The 23710-nt window shown below is 33.3% G+C and overlaps 3 protein-coding genes across 3 annotated transcripts; 2 read left to right on the plus strand and 1 right to left on the minus strand.

The window, feature by feature from the left end:
- Window positions 1–245: 245 nt before the first annotated feature.
- LOC107008061 (DEAD-box ATP-dependent RNA helicase 8-like) lies at window positions 246–9919 on the plus strand. Its single transcript, XM_015206962.2, has 10 exons — window positions 246–771; window positions 2627–2687; window positions 4043–4277; window positions 6127–6365; window positions 6798–7049; window positions 7137–7317; window positions 7993–8081; window positions 8164–8237; window positions 8320–8432; window positions 9249–9919. Exons 1-9 carry the CDS (start codon window positions 488–490, stop codon window positions 8396–8398), a joined length of 1494 nt encoding a protein of 497 aa, XP_015062448.1. The 5' UTR covers window positions 246–487; the 3' UTR covers window positions 8399–8432; window positions 9249–9919.
- A 4980-nt stretch (window positions 9920–14899) lies between these two features.
- Window positions 14900–17721, plus strand: LOC107008448 (transcription factor MYB41-like). Its single transcript, XM_015207492.2, has 3 exons — window positions 14900–15551; window positions 16514–16643; window positions 16777–17721. The coding sequence occupies exons 1-3, from the start codon at window positions 15419–15421 to the stop codon at window positions 17441–17443; spliced, it is 930 nt and encodes a 309-aa protein (XP_015062978.1). The 5' UTR covers window positions 14900–15418; the 3' UTR covers window positions 17444–17721.
- A 91-nt stretch (window positions 17722–17812) lies between these two features.
- LOC107008449 (remorin 1.4-like) lies at window positions 17813–21503 on the minus strand. Its single transcript, XM_015207493.2, has 5 exons — window positions 21165–21503; window positions 19303–19350; window positions 18992–19079; window positions 18569–18650; window positions 17813–18231 (listed from the first exon to the last, which is right to left on the minus strand). The coding sequence occupies exons 1-5, from the start codon at window positions 21271–21273 to the stop codon at window positions 18034–18036; spliced, it is 525 nt and encodes a 174-aa protein (XP_015062979.1). The 5' UTR covers window positions 21274–21503; the 3' UTR covers window positions 17813–18033.
- Between the last annotated feature and the right edge of the window lie 2207 nt (window positions 21504–23710).

Here is a 23710-nt window from a genome sequence, read left to right on the forward strand (position 1 = left end):
GTACATGATTATAAATAGTTATCTCAAATTATTTATTAGTTATTAAATTAAGATAGAATTAATTTTTTTTTTAGGATAATTCTGTGTTTTGTTTTTTTATATTTTAATTTTAAAACTAAATCAAATAAATATGAAACGGAACGGAGTACGATAATAAAGCGTCCGCTGAATTCAAATTGAGTCCTATTTTAGTAAAAGGCCGGTGCTCTCCACATTGACTGTCAAATGCCCCGTTTCCGAAAAAAGCTATAAATACATTTGACTGCTCTGTAATTTTAATAAATTTCTCTCTACGCCCTAGACACTTTTCTCCTCTTAAATCATTTTCCCCTTTTTCTTCTTCCATATCGATTTTTCCTCGAATTTTAGGTGGAATTTTCGTTGTGTTTCTCTATCGCCGTTGGTTGCCGGAGATCGTACATTCTCGCCGACTTACAAAGTTTTGTACATAATACTTCTTTAGTTTCTTCAGGAGACCTAGTTGGTGATGAATCCGAGACCAAGATTTCAATCGCCAGGGATGGGGGGCCGTGGAGGCGGCGGCGGTGGGAGTATGCATCCAAATACTAACCCAAACTTTCAACATAGAAATTCTCAGCAGTACATTCAGAGAGGACCAGCACCCTATCAGCAGCCGCAGCCGCAACAACAACAACAGCATTTTCAGAATCAGCAAACACAGCAGTGGCTTAGAAGAAACCAGTTGCCATCTCCCGATTCCACCGTTGCCGAGGTTGAAAAGAATGTACAGTCCGAAGCCGTTGACCAGAGGTAGGGTTTCTTTTCGCCCTTCATTCTCACTTTCTTATGCATAGAATCTAGGAAAAAGTGTGAGATTTGGAGAATTTGTAGTATTAGAGAACCCTAATCTGTCTTCCAACTCAAATTATTGAGTATGGTAATGAAATGAGCTCGATTAGAGTGCACGGATAGGGGATTCACATAGTCTCCCCTAACTAGTTTGGGATAGAGGCTAGTTTTTGTAGTTGTATCACGCATAGAATGTAGACTTTGCTGGAGTAGTTCAAAGTTATAGCTGAACTAGAGTTCTGCTTCAGATCCAGACATCAGCTATTTTGTGGATTACTTTACAGCATGATTGACACTTTCCACTGAATTAGGGAGCTTTTGTTTGTATATGAGTGGTAAGTGAAGAAATCTGTCAAGTTAGAGATATCGGTTGAATTGTTGTTTTGGTGGGTGCTGGTCATGGTATTATAGCTAGCTGACTTGTTTGTAAAAATCACCGTGTCTTACCTAGACTAGTTTGAGTCATCATGTCGGGTTGGATTATAGGGAACTTATTTATGGATTGAAAAAAGAAGGTTATAAATTAGTAGGAAAATGTTAAGAGGCTGTGATCGATTTTCTCTTAGTTTTCTGATTTTTTTTTGGGGTGGGGGGTGGGGATGAATATAACTAACCTCAAGCTAGAGTATTCAGCCATTTTGGTTTCTCAACTAGACTTAGTAGACTAGAAATCTCAAGATAATCAGAACATTGCTTGTTTTATTAGTTTAGAGGGTTAGGATATATGCCAATGCAAGATGCTGGCAAGTCTAATCTTCGTAAATGCAGTAATGCCTATTTGATCCGTGCAGCTATCTTATCATATTGGCGTAGCAATTGGCTTTCTATACATTTCTTCCTCTTAGATTAATTTTATTCGCCTGTGTTGGACGTAAAAAAATTTTCTTGATACATTGTGGTCCACATACACCAAATCAAATTATTGTGAGACTCAGTGTTATCAAAGGCAAAAAGCACTAAAAAGCTTTTAGGTTTGTTGGGGTTCAAGCCGAATAAAGCGTGGGCTTATATGAAAAAAGACGCAAAGGGAGAAAAATAATACAAATCTATATGTCTAGTCCAAGTCTAATAATTATAAGCATGACAAATATATGACAAAAGAACTTGAAATTTTTTTTTTATGATAAAGTGAAATCTCAATTATTTAGTGTCGCTACTTCAGAAGAGGCTGATTGGCAAGGAAAAGTTTGCCTTAGAACCTTGAGGATGACTTCTGAAGCGCACATAAAGCGTGGCAAAGTGCTCAACATGTTTTGAGCCTCGCTTCAGGGCTTAAGCGTGCCTTTTACTACACTGATCTGAGACTGTCATCACCTTCAACTGCTAACAGGATGTGCTAGCATTTTGTGAAACCAGATTATTCCTAGAACGACTCTAAGAGGACTGTGATTGAAGAGATTGTTGTGAATCTCATTATGATAACTGCAGACAATGTATTCAATGAAAGGGGACAGAGCCTTGCTTAGTTTCCTCATTTTACACAAGTTATTAATATTGGACCTTTCAAGGGGCAGGGGGACCAAAAGAATGCTTGCAATTTGGATGAGACTCTAGATTCAATATGGAAATGGATTGTTAGTATCTTTTCCTTAATAGGGAAAGGAAGAATTATTTCTCCTATTGATGGCAAACGGTAAGTATCAAGGGAGGATTTTTGTTCTCTCAAAATTTACATTTGATTGGTAGAATTTTGACGTTTTTGAGTTTCATTTATCATGAGTTTGAATTATTTCATTTATTCTGTCGAACATTTCTTAAGCTGTAGTGGGATTAATGATAAATCAATTCCTTTTCTTCTCTTTTCCCCTTTGTTCAGTTCACAAGAATGGAAGGCTAGATTGAAGATACCACAGCCTGATACTCGATACAGAACAGAGGTAAGTTGGAAATTGTTCTCTGTCCATGTAGTTCAATCCATTGTATTCTCTTTGTGACAGCATGTTTGTCGACCATGTTTGTTCTGCTTCTTCCCGATATCAATTTTCATCCATCTGTATCATTCTCATACAACACAAGGTATCACATCCTTCATAGGCAGTTCCATTACTCAATTGTTACCGAAAACTTGAAACCATAAGTTACATGCCATAAGAAATGAGGTTGCCTTCTAGCATTCTCGTAAACTATTAGCTTGAGACTTGAGCCATGAAATTTTGTCATAGAGTGCTTGCATATAAAAGAAAAAATCCTGTAAGTGATCTCCATTGTGATGGACCAACGAAGAAAGTAGGCTATCTTTTGGGACAAAGGGACTGATGTTTCTATAGCCGGGATTTTTCCTTAGTTAAGCAGTTCAGCTCGTGTCTCTCATTTTTCCCTTTTTGGCATTCCTCACTCATGACATTGTTGATCTAACTCTCTAACTTGAGGACCTCTTAAGCGCTCTTGTGCCTATAATATAATCCATTAGGAGAACGAGATCATCTGACAATTAACTGGAAATACAAAAACAAAATTGCTTATGTAGAGTTACTGAAAGATGTCTATTTCTCCCATAAGTTCTAGAAATTGACGATATTCATATGATAAGTTAGTCTACATTTCTCATCATCTTCATGATTTAACAACCTTCACCTCTAGGAATCTCTGGTACTTACATGTCATGATTGTATTCTAGGCCGAGCACAACATCCTTATGAATTATTTATACAAGTGCTAGAGCCTATTAGGTTATTTGTTTGATGTGTAGCGTTGCATTTTAATTCCATATGCATAAATCTATACATGTTTTAACAGATATTTGATGCACAATGTAGTACTCTCCCTCTGTCCCATTTTATGTGATGTAGTTTGACTCGATTAAGTTTAAGAAAGAAATGAAGACTTTTTAAAGTTGTGGTTCAAAATGAATGATAGAAATTTGTGTGGCTGTAAATCATTTCATTAAGGGTAAAATAGACATTTATAGTTAATAGTTACTTAATATTGAAATGTGTCATTTTTTTGGAAATTGACTAAAAAGGAAAGTAAGTCACATAAATTTGGAAAGAGGGAGTAATTTTAGGCATGACATTTTGCTCACAGATTGTTGAGTTGTCACTTATCAGTCCGCCTTCCTTGATGTAGTTTGTTTACTCCCTGATTGTTTTTCTTTTCTTTTCTGGATCTAGGAGAACTGCTGTTATTACTTAATGTTGTTTATGAGGTTATTTCTGGTTGTTCTGCATTACTGATTGTCTTCACGGCTACTTACAAAAAAAATGATTTTTTTCGCTGCTACTTTTTCTTACAGGACGTGACAGCAACTAAGGGAAATGAATTTGAAGACTACTTTCTTAAGCGCGAACTGCTTATGGGAATTTATGAAAAGGGATTTGAGAGACCATCGCCAATCCAAGAGGAGAGCATTCCAATTGCGCTAACTGGAAGTGACATATTGGCTAGGGCCAAAAATGGAACTGGGAAGACTGCTTCCTTCTGCATTCCTGCTTTAGAGAAAATTGATCAAGACAAGAATGTGATTCAAGGTTTGTAGCTAAGCATTTACTAGTAGTTACACTGTGACCTCTCTATTGCTTGACTGCTTGTAAAACTGCAACTGAACTAAGCTTTGCATACTAGTACATGTTGAGTAGCTAGAAAAGCTTTTGCATAATCTGGCGTACAGATCCTTTACTAAAGGAGTTGAGTACTTGAATTAGGCCTGAAATAATTTAGGCCCTTCAAGTAAGAGTAGTCAAAAGCTCAGAAAAATGCCAAAGTTTTTGATAACCAAAAAGAAGAATACGCAACACACTAGGAGAAAATGAAATATATAGGTAATGCAACAAAAAATAACTACAAACACAAACAACGACTAGTTGGACAAAAAGAATTGAAACAACTATAATTAACACTCTGTTTGGATGGTTGTTACTTATTGCTTCATAATGTATTGTATTGTATTGCATTGTATTGTATCGTAATGATTTGTTTCAATGAATACAATGTTTGTATAGACTGTATCGTTCTTTGTAGTTACATAATGTCACACATCGACTGTTTGAATGATAAACCTATAAGAAAAATAGAGTACATGGTAGAGCTACTATGAAAAGGTAGGGTAAAAAATAAAATATGATTATTCAATAATAAGTAAAGATAAAATGAGAAGAAAATATGAAGGTAATGACATGATCACACTAAATTGGTTGTTACACAAAATGAGACTTTTCGTCGTCACCTAACATTCTAACAGTAGATATAAACGACACGATACAATAAATTTAAGTAACAATCAAAACAAACATAGTATTCAAACCAACAATAAAACACAATGGGTAACAACTATCCAAACAAGGTGTAAGCGAAAAATTCAGATCTATCAAGGTTAGAAACCGCCTTAAATTTCTGATTTAGATGAAAAGATTTAGTTCTATATTATTTGGAGCTAGTTTCTTATGCTAAAATTTTAAATTCTTCATAAGTACGAAAAATGTATTCATAACACTTTTTAACAATTTATATTAGCTTACGAACCATATGTATTGTCTATTATTTCTTTCTTAAAAACAGGGACAACAGAAGTGAGGTGCAAACCTCTGATAACCTTTCACAACAAGTGGAATCCCATTTTTCCTTTTTATGGGAATTGCGATGTAATGGTTTTCATGTATGCATATTACATTTAATCACCTAAAGTCCTGAACCAAAGATCCCTTTGAATCAATTCTATGGTGTTAATTGCACTGACGATTTACAATTCTGGAAGATTAGTAATTACTTGTAAAAAATATCACCATTTTTTGAACTTAAATCCAAGCCCATGCTTGTAAAACACTTGTTGTCAGAAAGAAGGAAAAAAGGTTCTTGTACATACATGCATATACTGTATGAAGTTAAGCTCAATTTTGTTTTGACGCTCAACAGTTTTTGAGCATAATCTTGGGCTGGCTTATTTACTGGTGATCTAAGTTAATGTAGAGCCATTTTCAGATTGACAGTTGCACGTTCCATGGCCTCATTAATAATGCAAGTATGTCACTCAGATTTAACAAGTGTAATTACTAGATCATATTGTCTCAATGTTAACCTGGCATAGCAAATTTTAGCTTTAGAAACAAGTGTTGCTGGCCTTCTCCTGTCACATATAGTCTATGTTTTATGTTACTTTGCTACACATGAAATATGGTGCTGTGAATATCTTGCTTTTATTTTAGTTAGGTGCAAGCTATTCTTTTGTACAGTGTGCTGTGATAGAGCTTATAATTGGTCATAGCATAGTTTTTGCATTCCTGCAAATTAAGAGGAAATGTGTAGTATTTTCCCTAGTTGTGCAACTATAGTTTACTCTGTTTTAGTTCGTTTCTGACTGTTGTTCGGTGCTTCCATATGCAGCTATTATTCTTGTCCCAACTCGAGAATTGGCCCTCCAAACATCTCAAGTTTGTAAAGAACTCGGGAAGCACCTAAAAATTCAAGTCATGGTTACCACTGGGGGGACTAGCTTAAAGGACGACATAATGAGACTGTATCAGCCAGTTCATTTACTTGTTGGTACTCCTGGAAGAATTCTTGACCTTGCAAAAAAGGGGGTGTGTGTTTTGAAAGATTGCTCCATGTTTATCATGGATGAGGTAATCCTCTTGAGTATATAGATCAGAGTATTAATGCCAGATTGTCTCTTGAAGAAATGTTTTGAATGCTCAAGTGATGACAAAATGCTTAAATTCTTTGATAATCTTATATTAACTATAGAGTACACTTCATGTGCAATATAGGTCAAGTTTTAATCAATTCAAGATCTCTGGTGCACTCAGTTTTATTATCGATGTTGAGAAACTAGCACTGACTTGTCTAAGATTATTTATGATTCTAACTTACAATCTACAAAGTCTTGATGCAAGTTTCTGACACGTTGAGAATTTTTTTGCAATGGCTACCTTACATGAGTTAATTGGAATTGGATAAATTGTTTCCTGCTTGCCCTTGCTGACCTCTTTTTCTTCCTTCCTAGCAAGACAACATACACAATTGTAAATTCAACTGTGTTTACTTTTGTCCTTCAGGCTGATAAGCTTCTTTCACCGGAATTCCAGCCTTCCATCGAGCAGCTGATCTGCTTCCTACCTGCAAATCGCCAGATTTTGATGTTTTCTGCAACATTTCCTGTTACTGTCAAAGACTTTAAAGAAAGATATTTGCGCAAGCCATATGTTATCAACCTCATGGATGAACTTACACTCAAGGGTATAACACAATTTTATGCTTTCGTTGAAGAAAGACAGAAGATTCACTGCCTTAACACTCTCTTCTCAAAGGTAGTCCTAGTTTTACTATGGAGCGTAGGTGTTAAAATTAGTGCAATGTGCACATGCTAACCAATTTCTATCTTCTTTCCGGTGCAGCTTCAAATTAACCAATCAATTATCTTTTGCAACTCTGTAAATCGTGTGGAACTTCTTGCGAAAAAGATTACTGAGCTGGGCTATTCATGCTTCTACATTCATGCTAAGATGCTTCAAGATCATAGAAACAGGGTGTTTCATGACTTCCGCAATGGTGCCTGCAGGAACCTTGTTTGTACTGGTATGATTAATGCATCTGTTTAATTAGTACGGTTAAGTATTTATGTGTTCACGTGTTAAAATATGAATATTAGAATTCATTGTTATTTATTGGTACTTATAAGTACATAGTAGTCCTTTAAATGGTGTGTTTATTCTACAATTTTCTCTTCATAATATGTTCACATAGGCATATATCGTGAGAAATATCGATGCCCGGTGTATAGTGGTGTAACTTGTTTGGTTACAACTGCCCATTGTTGGGTCGTATTGCATGTACTTATCATATGACCAAATACACTGCTGTATGTAGTTGCATCGTTTTAGTTATGTTGATTGGCTCTTTTGGTTAAGTCTTGGTTGGGGACTTGCGTGGGGTGGGGACTAAACTAGATGCTACTTGAAGTTAATGCATTTTCTTGCTGGAATCTGTGGTTTTACTGATATCTATTCCATGTGGTGATATTCTTGGTGTTGCTGAGCTATCTTAAGTGGTATGCCATCCATTTGTTTATTTTGTAATGAATGATTCTCACATTGTTCTTAAATGATGAATTTTGACTTTATCTTTCATGATGCATAACTAATCTTATTGATTCTTGTTCTTTTATGAGGATCAGCATGTATTCCTGTGATACAATGTCTATTTTGTTGATTATTTGATTTGGTAACTTACTGTTCTTTCTTGATGGAACAGATTTGTTTACTAGAGGAATAGATATTCAAGCAGTTAATGTTGTTATCAATTTTGATTTCCCTAAGAACTCAGAAACGTATTTGCACAGGGTATGCACTACAGATCTTTGATCTTGCTTATTGACTTATCTATCTGTTTGTGCTATATTCTCAGTGATAATTGCTTTTGCAGGTTGGACGATCAGGGAGATTTGGACACCTTGGTTTAGCTGTTAGCCTGATTACTTTTGAGGATCGCTTCAATTTGTATGCATTAATTATGTTCATTTCTTTTAAGTTTCCGTGTGCTGGTTTCTGCTGATACTGATTGTATCTATCTGACTGACAGGTATAGAATTGAACAAGAATTAGGAACAGAGATCAAGCAAATCCCTCCACAGATAGATCAAGCTATATATTGTCAGTGAACCAGTTAGCTGTGGTTGATGGTGCTGCAAGTGGGTAAGTATTTATAATAGAGATGCTTTGTATGCAGTTTGTTAAGTTGCTGGATATTGTTTCCCTGAGGATTTTCGACATGCAGACCTGACAGTTTATCTCTTTTCAGTTTTAGTAGCCCATCAATCTTAGGTAGTTTAATTTACTTGCATTGGAGGTTGACGGATACTTGGAATATTACTTTCTTACTCCTGTGCTTTTTACAAAAATTAATGTTCTCTTTTGATGTGTAGCCATACTCCATATTGGAAGTTGGGAGGAGCAGGAGTTTCGCTCTTTGTTTCTCGCATTTTATGACTAGAAGCTCCTCTTGTTTTTCTGAATGATATTGTTTGCTCATTTGCATAGGGAACATGTTTATTTCACCCAGATGAACATTTTCTTGATTAATATTCTTTACCTTTACCAGCTCAAGCTTTTCAGCTCTAGAACAGTCTACTCAGGAAATTTTGGGTTGGAGAATAGATATAAAGCTGTGTATGCGTGCTGGTTTTATTTTTAACCATGTGTTGTCTGGAATGTTTTGGACTCTGGTGGTGTTATTTTGTGATTAGTTGAGTGCTGTTAAAATGACAAGAATAAGGAAGGTAGGCAAAACGAAAGGAGGTTTCAAAACAGAATCAATTAATTTATGTAATGTCAAGCTTCAAAAGTTCTTGAAATGGCAAAAGACAACATCATGTTAAGTTGTTCTTAGCTTTTTGTTTCGAGTTATCTTATCAGGCTTGTTTTGCTGATCGCACTTTACTTTTACCTTCAAAACAAGGACAGTGAGAGGAGAATGGGAATAAATTTTTTTGAGCTCATGCTTTCTTGCAGAGATGCCAGATTTCACTTTCTAAGGGCGTGCAACTCCAGAGTTTTAAAGAGGAACTTGGCAGATTCATGGTTGTGGAACAACAAAAATGCATATTAGATGTCAGGCTTCTAATGACTAAAGAATCAAATGGTACATATTGACACTCAATCGGTCCTCAGTAACTGCGTCTATCTTTGTGGGCATCTGGATTACGTAGTATTTGGCACTTGTAGTTGTTTCCTTTGCTCTGTATGTCTGTTGGAAACTGTCAGGGTATTTAGCCTTTTCTTCGATCTGTGTTCGTGTGCACATGGGTTCAGTGTTTGGGCATTGTCCTGGAGAAGTGGTGCTTAAGGATATAATGGAACATCTTAAATGATGGAAAGGAGTTTGGCTGAATTGATTGTGAGATGAGGATCAGATATCTAATAAATATCCAACTGCACTTTTGTTTATCGAAGTTTGTATAGCCCGTCTTTGAAGGGCTCTGCATTATTCCTTTATAGCTTTTTCTCTTGTTTTGTTATGTTTTGGAACACTTGACGGTGTTGCTTTTTTCATGGGTGTAGTAGTCAATTTGGCTGATTTTGAAGAGTATGATCCTAATGTAGTGCTTTGTCTTTGTTTCTTGTTGTGTGGATACTGTTCTCCTTTTCTGATATCTCAAAAAGGAGAATGTTTTGTTGCAGAAGAAGTTGTTTTTTTCCCCAGCGTTAAGCTGTGCTGCAAAATGCAGTCCTTTTCCCTACCACAGTAACCACTATCCGAGGGTCTATCCGAAACAGCCTTACTATATTTGGTATGTTGATGTTCCTGCTGTGATGACTCGTTTGAGTCCTTAGACTTCAAAACTCTTTGCATAAAGAGCATCTTTTGGCGCTACTATATGAAAAAAGCTCTTTCCATGAAGGTACAGTTTTTATACAGGATGAGAGCTTTTACTCCGTTCTCTTTTATCTGGTAAAGTAGTGTGAAACTACTTTTCATGCATCTTGTTCTCCATAATCATAAAGGTGTGTTTGGTATCATATTTCAGTAAGGGTTTTATATGAGGAAGTTATCTCTTGATGCCTGGTTACTAGAAAATGTCGTCCATGGGAGTATCTTCCCCATAGGAGTGGGGAATATGACTTATCTTTCGTGGTACAAAATTAATTTTCATAGAACTAACTGACTTTAAACTTCATAGTATTACTTGCTTCGAGTAACACTTGGATGTATTATTATTGATACTAGAAACAGTATAAAGATGTTCTTTGATATGGCTACTATTGATATTAATTTTTGACGATGTATACTATTTTGGAAAACACCAATCAAAAGTTGGAAAATATTTTTTTGAAAATTACTTAGGTCATCTCTCCCATCAAAGGAGGGCAAGTTAAAATAATATAATTTCTTTTGCGTATGAATTTTGATTTTTTAATGAAAAACCTGTTTGTGTATGTATGAGAATCGATGGTTGTTATGACCATTTGGTTACGGGAAGTTTATATATTTATATATTACAAAAAGGTTGAAGTTATTTTATTTCTACACAAGCTTTACAAATTTTAGGATTTTCAAATATATTAACTTAAGCTTTAAAGCGTTAATGTCATTATTCTATATTTAATTACTTCAATAAATATATCTTTTGCAGGTTAAAGTTCTTTTTCTGAAGTCTCTATTTTCAAGCAAGACAGTTATTAAATAATGATTTATTTTTCTTTTTGAAGGGGTTTATTTAATTGTTGTGGCGAGTCAAATGTGGAACATGGAAATAGGACGGCGTGGAGTAAATGAAAAATCAAAGTTAAAATTGACCGCATTCATTTCACTGACTAGCGACTATCTATGATTAGACCTTCGGTGACCACAGATAGCATTAGAAAAAAATTTCAAGTACCAACTAATGCAGAAATTATGCTTATATAATGATATTTAATGATGATATTAATGGATGTTGTCGATTATATTAGTTGTGATGGTGAAGACTGATGATTGTGGTAGAATAGTAGTGAATATTAATCGACACAAAAATATTTCGGATGTTATAATCAAAAGTTTTATAGTAAAATTTCACCTATAAAACTTATTTTATTTTACGGTACAGTTAAGAGATAAACTAAAATTTATTAAATTAGCGGAGTCATTTAGCACTTAGCAGGGTGTAGGGGCCTGGAGTCATTGTGACCTATCACGAGAACAAGATGCTTCCTTTATTGCCTGTTTGTATGTTCCCCTAGTCATACAATTCATCTTCTCCATTAATACATGTCTATATATATATATGTTTGGGGGGTGGGGGGTGGTTTGGGGGGGGTCATTTGCTCTATTTTTATTTATGATGTACCCTCCCTTTCATTCTTTATTGTGTACTATAGGGTGTATATGCATTTATCTATCTATATATGAAAATTAAATGTTACTTCATATTTGTCGGAACAATTTTTTATTTAATTGCACAGGATTATATAAATCTAAAATATTTTACTTTATCTACTCTATTCAACGACAACATATCTAGTATAAGACACGATTGATTGATAGATGTAAGTTTTGATATATAGTATTAATATTGATTTAGTTGATCAAAGTTCAATTGACAAGTATCTTTTTTCATACCCTATATGACATGTAAAAGATTAGTTGTAGACTTGTAGTCCAATAAGTTTGGCTTCGATTTCTCAATTGTCTACACATTTATTCCTCATACATAGCGTCCCTCATGTTACGTCAATATATGTACACTTACATATTTCACGTAATTTTTGAAAATGTGTAGAGCATTTAATTTTTGTAGGTTCCTATTTTTTTTTATATACTTTTTGTATACGTACGTATGCTTCTTTTGCGTTACTCTCCTGTTAAATAAAAATATTACGTTATCGGAAAAAAAAAGGAAGATCCATAAGATTTATCTGTTCAGAGAAAGTAAAGTACTAGTGTGCCTTAATTGCTTGACCTTGATTTCTCAGTCTTTCTATGCATATTTCAACTGAATTCAATGCGCATTGCATTATTTTTTTTTGATAGTCGAGAAATTCGTCTGATACCAATCTTTAGAATCAATCACAAATTTCGAAATTCAGAAATAGTAGGCCCATTGAACTTAGTTCGCATGAGCAGTACTTGAACTCGTCCAAGTCATGAGTTAACTTTTATCATTTAGAACTAAGATGCGGAGTATTGCTCACATTGCATTATTATATAAGATTGGAGCCACTTTATCACTCTAATTTACTCTCCTCACTCCTTAATAATACTTTGATTTTATATTATTTGATTCATATTTGGTTAAAGATATACTTTACTAAACTATGTTTTGAGTTGCAAATTGACTACTAGAAGTTATATTGTTATTTAATATTAAAGGATAGTATGACTATAAAAAGTATATTGTTATTATTTGCCACTCTGTGACTGGTTATAACCGCTCCTAATAAAGGGGCTCAAACTCGAGATCTCTTGGTTAAAGATGAAAGAGTACTCACTACTCTATCATGATTTTCTTTATTAGTGTGAAATGAAAATGACGTAGGATAACATTTTACAATGTACTTTTTGTTATATTGAAATGCAAAAAATTGAAATTTATAGTATTTTGAATATCTAAATTTTTTGTTTAAGATATCGAATTAATGTAATCTAATTTAACTTTAAAATTAATCAACTTGACTTTCGAAAAAGCGCAACTCAACAAATAAAAATGGGCGGAGTGAGTTATCTACTTTTGACTTTACACATTTCTTAAAAAACTATAAATAGAACGGTATTGCCACCTCTGTCCACTTTTAATTGTCACAGTTTTCTTTTGTAGAGTCAAACAAAAATAATTTTGTTACGATATATTTTTTCATCATATTGACATGTACAAAATTGGAATTTATAGTACTTTTTCATATAGTTTTTTAATATATAAATTTCTTATTTAAAAACACTGAATTTTTAATATAATTTAATTTAACTTTGAAAATTAGTCAAATTGACTTTTGAAAAATAAAACATGACAATTAAAAGTAGACAGATGAAGTATACAGTATCACCCATTAAATGTAATAAATTAACGTCTTGAGAAATGTAAGTAGGAAAACAACTATGATTAACAATAAGAATAAATTAAGAACTAAGTGTAAAATTATCTATTAATTTCATAAAGTGAATAAGTATTGTTGGACAATCCAAAATGTTGTAGTTAACAACTATTATTGAAAGAACGGAGTAAGAAAACTGTCGTGTTAAAGTAATAAAACTCTTGTGATTTGCTAAGTTGACAACTACTTCCTCCATCTACTTTTACACCATATGCCTTTAATTATTTGTTTATTTTTGAACTGACACATCTATTAATGAAATAATTTCATTTATTATTTTGTTCTTAAAATTTTCAAAAAGTTTTATCTTTTTTTTTTTAAAATAATTAATTGAGTATATAAGAAGTAAAAAATTATTTTTTTTTTTTATTTTATCAAAATAGACAAATAAAAAAGAAAAATTAGACAAGTAATTAGAAACAAAGAGAGTGTTTTATGTAACTAATACCTATATAAATTGATGTTAAGTGTTAAAATTTTAGAAAATAAATAATTAATACAAAGAGGAAAACATGAATTCTTTTTATCTTTTGTGATGATATATATGGAAGTAACAAATAAACATAAAAATTTATATTTGAAATAGCAAACTAAGTAAAAATAAACATAAAATATCCATTTGTGAGATATGAGTCAAAGTAAAATAAAAGGGAAAATTACGCGAACAAGCAAACTTATACTATTTAATTATTCATCATAGCTATAGTTTGCTATAATTATCACACGCGACTAACATTATACATTAATTATGTGGGCTGACTTCGAGTTTGTATAATTAGTCATGTTTGTATATGTATAATTCGCCAAGATATACAAATAAATATGTATAATATACAATTTTTTAGCCTATATGCATATACAATTCACCTCTCTCCCACTCTCTGCCCTCTCTCGCTCGCCTCTCTCCTCCCTCTCTCAATCTCGTTCACCTCCCTCCTCCCTCTCTCAATCTCGCTTGCCATTTATACAAATGTATATGTATAATATACAGTTATATACAATTATATACATATACAATTCACTTCTCTCCCACTCTCTGCCCTCTCTCTCGCTCGTCTCTCTCCTCTCTCTCCCAGTCTCGCTCGCCTCTCTCCTCTCTCTCCCAGTCTCGCTTGCCTCTCTCCTCCCTCTCCCAATCTCTCTTGCCATATATACAATTACATATGTTTAATATACAATTATATAACCAATATACATATAGAATTCACCTTTCTCCCACTTTTTGCCCCATCTCTCTCCCAGTCTTGCTCGCTTCTCTCCTCCAAATAATGTATAGCTACAAATTATAATTATCAAACTATAGCTATAAAAAATAATTAATTATTTTCAAGTGGCTATAAGTGAAAATTTCCAAAAAAGAATAACTATGTTACTTATATGCTGAAATTGAATAGCGAAAACCTCAAGAGTTTGAAAAAGGTAAGAAAGAGGGCATGCATTTAATGCAACTTTCTTGTTCTATTACGTCAATCATTCAATTTTTTTTCCTATTTTTTTAATGGTTACATTTATGCAATGGTAGTATACAGTAGTTTTTTTTTTCATCCGGTGATCAGTACCCACATTCTGTGGCTCCCCACAGTATGTTATATTATTTTTATATGGTTAAAATAACTTTTTAGGTATATATAGTAGATGTCGAATCCCCTTTGGCTATTTCGTATATCTATTTCTTCATATTTTGAACTCCCTTATCGAAAATTCTAGCTTCGCCTCTGCCCACGTTGGAGTCGTTTATATCTGAATATGTGTCAGAAAGTCTCACATTAGAAGGTGCGATAGTCCAGAGTGACTTGAATGTGAGATTTCTAGGTTAAAGATGAAGGAATACTTACCGCTCTATCATAATCTTTGTCGGTGTAAACAGTAGTATATGTGTAAGCACATCATATCATATCATGTCATTTAATGTGTAGCCGGCTATGGAGTTGCTGATACTTCTTACACTCTATCTACTGTCCTACTCCATTTGATAGGTCAATTTTCTTTCTCTTTATTTACTTTTCCCTCTCCTAGGAACACTCATCTCCTCTTTAATTTTTTTACTTAAAAGTTAAAAAACTTGACTTTTTGTTGATCATAGATTTTAGTGTGTGTGTGTATGAAAGAGAGGAATGGGGAGAACACCATGTTGTGATAAAAATGGTCTAACTAGAGGACCTTGGACCCCTGAAGAAGATGAAAAACTTGTTCTGTTTATCAACAAGAATGGTCATGGTAGTTGGCGTTCACTCCCAAAACTTGCAGGTCTATTTCACTACTCTTCTCATCTTCCATGTTTTTCGACATTTTTGAAGAGTCTGAGCAACATAGTTTTTAACCATTTTGCCCCCTACCTCAATGAGTAACAGGGGAATTGTGTTAATTTTTTATTCAGTTTAGTGACATTAATATTTGTTTTCTAGTTTATGGTTTTATTGGCTTTGGTGAACTCTACAATGTTATAAATTTCATTTATTTGTTGTTATTAAAGAGAAGGGGTACTTTGATGTTTTCCTTCTTTTGATGTGAAAGAAACCAATTTACTCTTTGATGAGCATTAATGTCCTTCCAATTTTTCATGTGATACTAATATGGAAAAGTGATAGTTTTACTCTGAGTTCAGTTTTCTGTTTTACAAAATGACATAAATTACCCTTTCCAATTCACCTGTACTTCAATGTGTTGTTCTACTTTTACCTCTAATCAGCAACAAAGTTAAAATTTTCACTCTCCTTTTTTCTCTTCACTTAATGTCAAATTGGGAACTCAGTAAATATGTTAAACTAGTGAGAATTGTTCCTTGTTTAAAGGCTGCTTTTGGTCTTTGTTTCTCTTCTCCATGTGTACACTATGAATGTTGAGCTAATCAATCGATGATTTATCGAAAGACACTTAGAATGTTGGGCTCAACACATATCCTCTAATGTGGAAATGAGCCAATGGTCTATGTTGGTGCCAAATCTTCTCTGAGTGAACTAGCCTCGATGCGGTGCTGGTTCACTGTTTCCAGCCTAGTCACAGTTTTCTGACTAATGACATAGTTCTTTAGTTATTGTAAGCAGCTTGAGCAGCTGATATTGTGTTAATGACTAAGGCTGTTAGTAGGAGAGTTTAGAATGATGGACTAATAGAATAAAATGGTAACATTGGTCTCTATGGACTATGGTATCATAACCTCATAGTTTGCCTGATTTCTTGTCAACTGTTTTCCACTTTTTCACAATCAGGTCTTCTTCGTTGTGGGAAAAGTTGTCGTCTCAGATGGACGAATTATCTAAGGCCAGACATCATACGAGGTCCTTTTAGTCCCGAAGAACAGAAGCTTGTCATACAGTTACATGGCATTCTTGGAAACAGGTTAGGTTTTGCCTTGTGTAGTTGCATGCTTAACTTCTAGTATTTCTTGGTACTCGTTTACGTAGTGTAGAAAACACTATAAGCATCATTTATATTTCAATAGCTATGAATAATCATTAGTATGTGTATCTAGATGGGCTGCAATTGCTTCACAATTACCTGGGAGGACAGACAATGAGATAAAGAATCTGTGGAATACTCACCTGAAAAAGCGCCTGCTTTCCATGGGCATTGATCCTCAGACTCATGAACAGTACTCTGACCCCAATGGACTGCTGAGAAGACCAGCTACCTCACCTTCTGCGCGTCACTTGGCACAATGGGAAAGTGCTAGGCTCGAAGCTGAGGCTCGTCTTTCCAGAGAGTCACAATTCTTGGTTCCATCATCAGTCGGAAGGTCTGAGACTGACTATTTTCTGCGCATATGGAACTCAGAGATAGGTGAGTCATTTAGGAAATTCAAGAAGGGAGAAAAAAATGCTTGTCAAAGTCCAACCTCTCAAGCATCTTCGTGTACAAAGTATGGATCAGCTTCAGGCATTACGACTGAGTTTGAACTCGGTGTTGCTGGTTCACCAGTGACAGGAAGCAACCAACATGAATATAAAGAGTGGAAAATTGGCCAACCATACACAGAAGATTTCTTGCAAGGATCAGACACGTCTAGCTCCAACGCCATGGAAGATTCATCTGAATCAGCATTGCAACTTCTTTTGGATTTCCCTAGTAACAATGACATGAGCTTCCTTGGACATAGTGATTCCTATAGCTTGTATCCCTTTTTGAGTGAAAGCTCATGATCTGCACTTAACCAGAATATGCAGTGTGCTTCTTTCTCTGATATCAGTAGCTCCGAATCGTCGATTTTCAAAAAAATTCTGCTGGTTATTTTTGTAGCTCCAGCTGTGGAAAGAACACATATTCTAACTCTACTATATATTAATGTCATATTAATAGGGCTATCTCAGTTCCATCAGAGGAAAAGACAAATGCAGTTTCCCTCTATATTTTGTAATAGCAATAGTACTATAATGCATGATATTTTGTAATAGAAATTCAGGACTATGTTTTGTTTCTATATTAGTCATGCTTACATATTACAGTTCTTATTTTTTTGGCCAACCTGAATAGCAGCAAGCAAACAGTAGAAACTTCATGACACAAACTAGGAACACAAATTGATTCTTGAAAACATTTCAAGATTGTAGTTTCCAGACATTTTATACATAATCTCAGATACAGTATGATGTATTAGTAGAAACTTCATGACACTTTAAACTTTCATGAGTGCTTTTCTTACACAAACTGGAAAAACTCGATATGTTTGAAACAACGAATAAAGAGCAACAAGCATGAAAATTCACAAAAGAGAATGATACATTTCGTGGCTTTAACATCCAAGGCATCCAATTTTCTTAGGGGCTTGTCCCGTAGCACGATACTTGGCAGCTATCTCCTCTGCTTTAAGAAGTTCTTCTCCTCGTCTGGCTTCAACCATAGCTCTCTTTTCCTCTGCCTCCATGTGAACTGCAGCTACTTTATTTTTGATCTTCTCTGCATATTCTGCTTTCTTTTGCTCTAGTTGTTCCTGCAAAATTTTTAGGAGGTTATCAACAATCATTAAATATTTTCTTAGACAATGATAGATGTCGCATCCAATGCATTACCCATATTTTGGTCAGCATTGGACGACAAAAAACAGTTTCTAAAGTCGCAAGTTACTACTAACGTTTCTCGATATGATAAAGGAAATAAGAGTCTTTAGATGACAACCTAGCTTGCAGCCAGAATGTGGAGTATCTCATGAAAGAATATCGCAGAATAGTTCAAAATGAGTCATCTTCCACAATATATCATGTTTTGAAGTATTTCCCTTGTTCAAAATTATTGAAGAAGCATGTATACTAGAGCTCGAGCCTGGTTACCTCAAGTTTCTTCAGTTTAGCTTCAATATTTGCTTTCTTGGTGTTCTCCCATGTTCCAACTGAAGAGAGCTTCTTTTCGGCCCTATTCAATAATAAAGTAAGGTTATGACTTAGGTTATTGAATTGGCAAAAGGTTTTCGAGTATAGATGAATGCTATATTAATGTCGGGCACAAAATTTAGAAGATTTCGTACATTTCATTCCATTAGTAAATGAATATCTATATAAATGCTTGCATTTTGAACCAAAAACGGTGGACAAGAACATAAGAACATGTTTAAGATAACAATAAAAATAATAGAGGATGCATAAAGTATCCGCAAACAAATGTTGTGCAACTTCAAAAGTGACGATATCCATATAGGGAATGAAGTTTTTGTCTGTAAATTTCTCTTGAATAACACAGCAAGTTAGAAATCTTACTTGTTATTCACCTTGCTTTTTTCACTTTCTTCCCATGCCTTGATATAGGAATTCCTTTTCTCTGCTTCAAGGTGTGCGAGAGCAACATCTGGCGAAAAAAAATGAATGAACTTGTTAACTGCTGAGAGTAAGATGTGACCGACTCTAATAAACACAATCTTTTGCGGTACTTTGTCACATAACAGGATAAGCTCCAACCAAAGTCACCTAAGCCAGCTATTAAATGTACTCTTCATGAAATATTTCAAGATGCAACATAAGCACATTCCTATATACTTAGAGAAGTTTCAAGAACTAATATTGGTGCATACCTCTGTCGAGGGATCCCTTTGAACTTTTCTTTGTTGAAGAGTCAGGCTCTGCCAAAATCAGTAAATGAGAATATATCATCAGTCACAGAATATTTCCCTTGAGACACAAGAAGTTCATATATGTGCTTTCTCTACAACTTCTCAATCAGAAATTAGTTACAAAAATCACAAAACTTCAAGAATGTGATCAGCCAAGTTAACACAATGACGCCCCAAGACCTAGCTCGAGTGGCAAAAGGTGGAGGATTTGTGTCTTAGGACGCATATTAGGCTCCACACCACGCAAAGCGAAGTCCAATATTTAAGTGGATAAGGGTAGAGGGGCGGGCCCATTATCCACCGAGTTTAAAAAACTGTGATTCCGAAGGGCGGGTACAGACAGATTCTCGGTTATCAAAAAAAAAAAAGTTAACACCAATGATCTGTTTGAAATGCATCAAATTTTCATCATAACAAGTATCAGAGATACTATTATCAACTTTCTATTTAAATGAAGGTTAGTGTCCGAGTCCGTTTGTGTGCACCTCGATTATTCCATGTGGTACCTGCTACCTCCTACAAGTGCGGGTACCAAGTGACTCTACAGTAGGTATCACCTACCCGCCTTCACTACAATCATTATCTACGAACGATTCCCAGAGTACTAATTTTTTTGATCAAGGTAAACCAGAGCGGCCATCCACTAATTCTATTGATTAAAGTTTAAACAAGAGTGGCCATCCACTAATTAAGCAAATATTGATTTATTTTTGCCAAAAAGTAAAGGAGAGATATTGGACCTACTAATGAACTTTAAAAAACAGTATACCAAGTCTTTCCAATAATTCAAAAGTTGTTATGAGTATAAAGGCATCAAAATTAATTGAGTCCAGCCAGATAGGAACAATAATAGAATTAGATACCTCAACTGAAAATAGATCAATTAATAAAGACAAACAAAAAACAACTCCATCTTCAAGATGGGATCAAAATTCAAATCTATGATTTCTAAAAATTTGACTGCATGTCTGAGGTTAAATTAGTTGAGTTAGATGATTTTGCTAGTTTTTAGAAATTGCAGAGGTATAAACCATATTTTAAAATAAAAAAGTATTAACGTCTAAATATTCTTTGCAAAAAGTATGGCAAAGCGAACTTCTAACTCCAACACCAACTTCGAAAATTCCAACTAAAGTGAATACTTTTATTTACATATAGGCTATAACTCTATTATTTAATCATATGATTAATTAATGTATATTTTAACCTTGATATATTACCTAACCAACCATGTTTAACTGATTATGTCTGCTGAAAAATTGACCTAAAACAGAATTGGGCAGTAAAAAAGTTTTATCTTTGGATGCTTTGTGGTTTTCAAATATTCAAACAGAAACTTCAACCTTGTCCTCACTATCAAACATCTCTAAGCATAATACATAATATTAAGTTCATATAAAGGTTTGAATAAAAAAATTAGAAAAATCTTAGCAGTTCAATTGGTTAGTCTAAAATTTAAAACAAGTTAGATTCTCCGCACCGTTTCAAATGTAGTGTGTTAGACCAAAATTTAACAATGAATAAACGAAATAAAAGATATCAATAGGGATATATACTACTTAGGGGATGGGAACCAAGTTATCCCACGATTAATTATCCTGAAATAATTTATATCACCATAATTTATCTCATCAATATAATATAGTATAAACGATGAAATAAGTTATCTCAAACATAACAATCAAACAAGACATCAATATTTATCGCGGTCATACCAATATTTAACAGGCACAAACATTAAAAATTTCGAATAATAACATAAAAAATTGAAAACCTTCATCCTCTGAACTAAAACAGAGTTTTGAAATTTAAGGAATAATTACTTGTTGGGGGAAGAGTAGCAAGAGCTTTAGAGTCATCAGATTTGGCCATGGGAGGAGGAGTTGGTGCTTCTGGTTGAGGTTGAGCTGCAACTGCAGTAGCTTCTGCCATTGTTATTATTGAAATTAAATGTCTGTATATAGTGAAAGAAGAAGGAATCAATCAACAAAAAAGCAAAATGGAAATTAGTTGTATAATATCTGGAGATTCTGTTTTTATGAAACTTTTTGTTGGTTAAAAAGAAAGGAAGAGAAGAGTAGTAGTGAAGAAAATTGGATAATTTTGGTATCAAATTGGACTCAACGGAGACAGTGTTGGGGACGTGTCCACATGTGGGACTGTCGGCAGACTTCCCTATCAATTTAAATATATTTAATTTAACGTATTATGTAGAGCTATCAATATGGGTTGGTTCATTCTATTTAAGTCAATTTATATAAATTTTAAAATTTTATGAATTAAATTATGGCTAGACTATTTTTTTTATGTGAATCAAAAAATGATTGGTCTAGTCTATAATTACATGAGTTACAGGCTGATCGGGTGAGTTAAAAGTATATTTTTTATATTTTTAAAATTAAATTATAGTTTAGAAGTATTATCGTAAATATCGAAAAGACAATATTACATGATGTTAATGTTACTTCTTGTTAATCGAATTCGTAAATAAAATTATTTTTTTAATATTTATTAAGTTTGATTTTAAGTAAAACCATAAATAACTAGATAGAAATATTAACATAATTGTTTTCAAATGATCATAATAAAATACAAAAATTATGACAATATTTCATAGGTTACGTGCTTACGGCCTATGTAATACATATTTTATAAACGTAATTTGTATTGAAATTGTAATCTTTCAAACTTTAAACAGATTTTGAGTTTAGACTCTTGTTATTTTTAATACTCTATTTTACTTTAATTTTTAATTATTTTTTTTGGCTCGCGAGCGGGCTCTATTCACATTTCTTAAGTCTCACAAACCGGCAGACTTATTCAGGTTGGGCTAATAAATCCTTTTTCAAATGGGCTTAGAAAATTATAGTCCATCCTATCAAATTACGGGTTAGGCCAGTCCGGCCCAACGGGTCTAGCACATATTGACGACTCTATCTATTTTTATATCATCCTTGCTAAAAATAAATGCAAAAAAATCAATACATAAATAACACTATTCTTTTAATTTTACCTTGAGAGTTACTATTAGCTTTGAAAAATAAATTTAAACAACATAGAAAAACTAAATACAGTAATTAATTTATGTTCATTAGTTAATTTAATTAAAATTCAGATGAATTAATTTATGTTCATTTTATTGAAAATTTAATTTTAAGAGCATAGGAGATAAGAATAAAGTACTAAATTTATCTAAATTCCACTAGAATTAATTACTTAGATACACTATAGCTTGCAATATTAAATATTTTATCAGATTTTGGTGTATTAAGGTACGTCCAAATACATATATCACATGATACGGGTCAAATTCGTTCTAGTTACATCATATCCAAGTGAATACGCATGTATATGAGATGCATAATAAATCCCGCTCACTCTCTCGACTTTCTCACATCTCGTTCGTCACTCTCCTATGCATCTGATATTTCAGATACATGTGAATCACATTATATACATGCAAACACATATATTTAGTATGATTCTTTTCTATCTGCAATACATAACAAAATTTTCTCACCTCTCTCCCTATTTTAGCGTATTTGATTGAAAAACACATGTATCTTAGCTGTTCATATAGGCGCAGTTTAATTTTAAAAATAAAGAATAAATAAAATGGATACACTTCTTTTTAAACTAATTATTGTATGAAACAAGGAAAAACAACAAAATTTAAGTTGGACCCGGTACTTTTACTTTATTAGAACACATAATCATTATTAAGTACCCTATATAGTAATTGTAATCATATTAATTTGACCAAACTGTCTACATATATATAGATTGAACCTACAAATTAGTAGGTAGACTCAGCTAATCAGTATACCCTATTATAGTAGCTAATTACTTTCATAATCAAATTAGTTGTCATATTTTACATTTTCAAATTAGTTGTCATATTTTACATTTTGAAAATCAACGTTTTATTTTTTAAAAACTATTTTTTTTAAAAAATTCACATAACAAAAATAAAATGAGGTTAAATATTCAAGATCATTGAGTTATAAGCTTGGTAGACAACCTTCTTTATCGATTGGTGAAGATCAATTTTTGTTTGTCCTGATACAATATATTTTTGTGGTAATTGATTTTTAACTTTCAACGAAGTTTTTTATAAAAGTTTTCATGTTTAGTGCGTAATTTTTGTATTTTTAGTTTTATATTAGAAAAATTTGTTAAATTCTAGAATATTAATTCCCGAATATTTGTGTTGTAAGTGTACTTTATGTTAGTATGATTTAAAAAAAAAAAGAAGAAATAAAATAAAAATTGTGTAAATATAAGAATTTCAAAATTTGAAGACTAAGCTAAATAAGTGACGTAATTCATATAAAACAAAATCTGAACATTAAAGATACAAACAATAAAC

Source organism: Solanum pennellii, chromosome 1 (genome assembly GCF_001406875.1).
Source record: "Solanum pennellii chromosome 1, SPENNV200".
Taxonomy (NCBI): domain Eukaryota; kingdom Viridiplantae; phylum Streptophyta; class Magnoliopsida; order Solanales; family Solanaceae; genus Solanum; species Solanum pennellii.

What these genes read in the sequence shown, in the direction of transcription:
- LOC107008061 (XM_015206962.2), top strand. Translation starts at nt 488, where the DNA reads ATGAATCCGAGACCAAGATTTCAATCGCCAGGGATGGGGGGCCGTGGA. An exon ending in CAGGAACCTTGTTTGTACTG is followed by an intron (nt 7,318 to 7,992) that starts GTATGATTAATG and finishes TTGATGGAACAG; the next exon opens with ATTTGTTTACTAGAGGAATA. An exon ending in TTTGAGGATCGCTTCAATTT is followed by an intron (nt 8,238 to 8,319) that starts GTATGCATTAAT and finishes TCTGACTGACAG; the next exon opens with GTATAGAATTGAACAAGAAT.
- LOC107008448 (XM_015207492.2), top strand. Translation starts at nt 15,419, where the DNA reads ATGGGGAGAACACCATGTTGTGATAAAAATGGTCTAACTAGAGGACCT. An exon ending in TTCACTCCCAAAACTTGCAG is followed by an intron (nt 15,552 to 16,513) that starts GTCTATTTCACT and finishes TTTCACAATCAG; the next exon opens with GTCTTCTTCGTTGTGGGAAA. An exon ending in CATGGCATTCTTGGAAACAG is followed by an intron (nt 16,644 to 16,776) that starts GTTAGGTTTTGC and finishes ATGTGTATCTAG; the next exon opens with ATGGGCTGCAATTGCTTCAC.
- LOC107008449 (XM_015207493.2), bottom strand. Translation starts at nt 21,273, where the DNA reads ATGGCAGAAGCTACTGCAGTTGCAGCTCAACCTCAACCAGAAGCACCA. An exon ending in TGCTACTCTTCCCCCAACAA is followed by an intron (nt 19,351 to 21,164) that starts GTAATTATTCCT and finishes TGATTTTGGCAG; the next exon opens with AGCCTGACTCTTCAACAAAG. An exon ending in AAAGGGATCCCTCGACAGAG is followed by an intron (nt 19,080 to 19,302) that starts GTATGCACCAAT and finishes TTTTTTCGCCAG; the next exon opens with ATGTTGCTCTCGCACACCTT.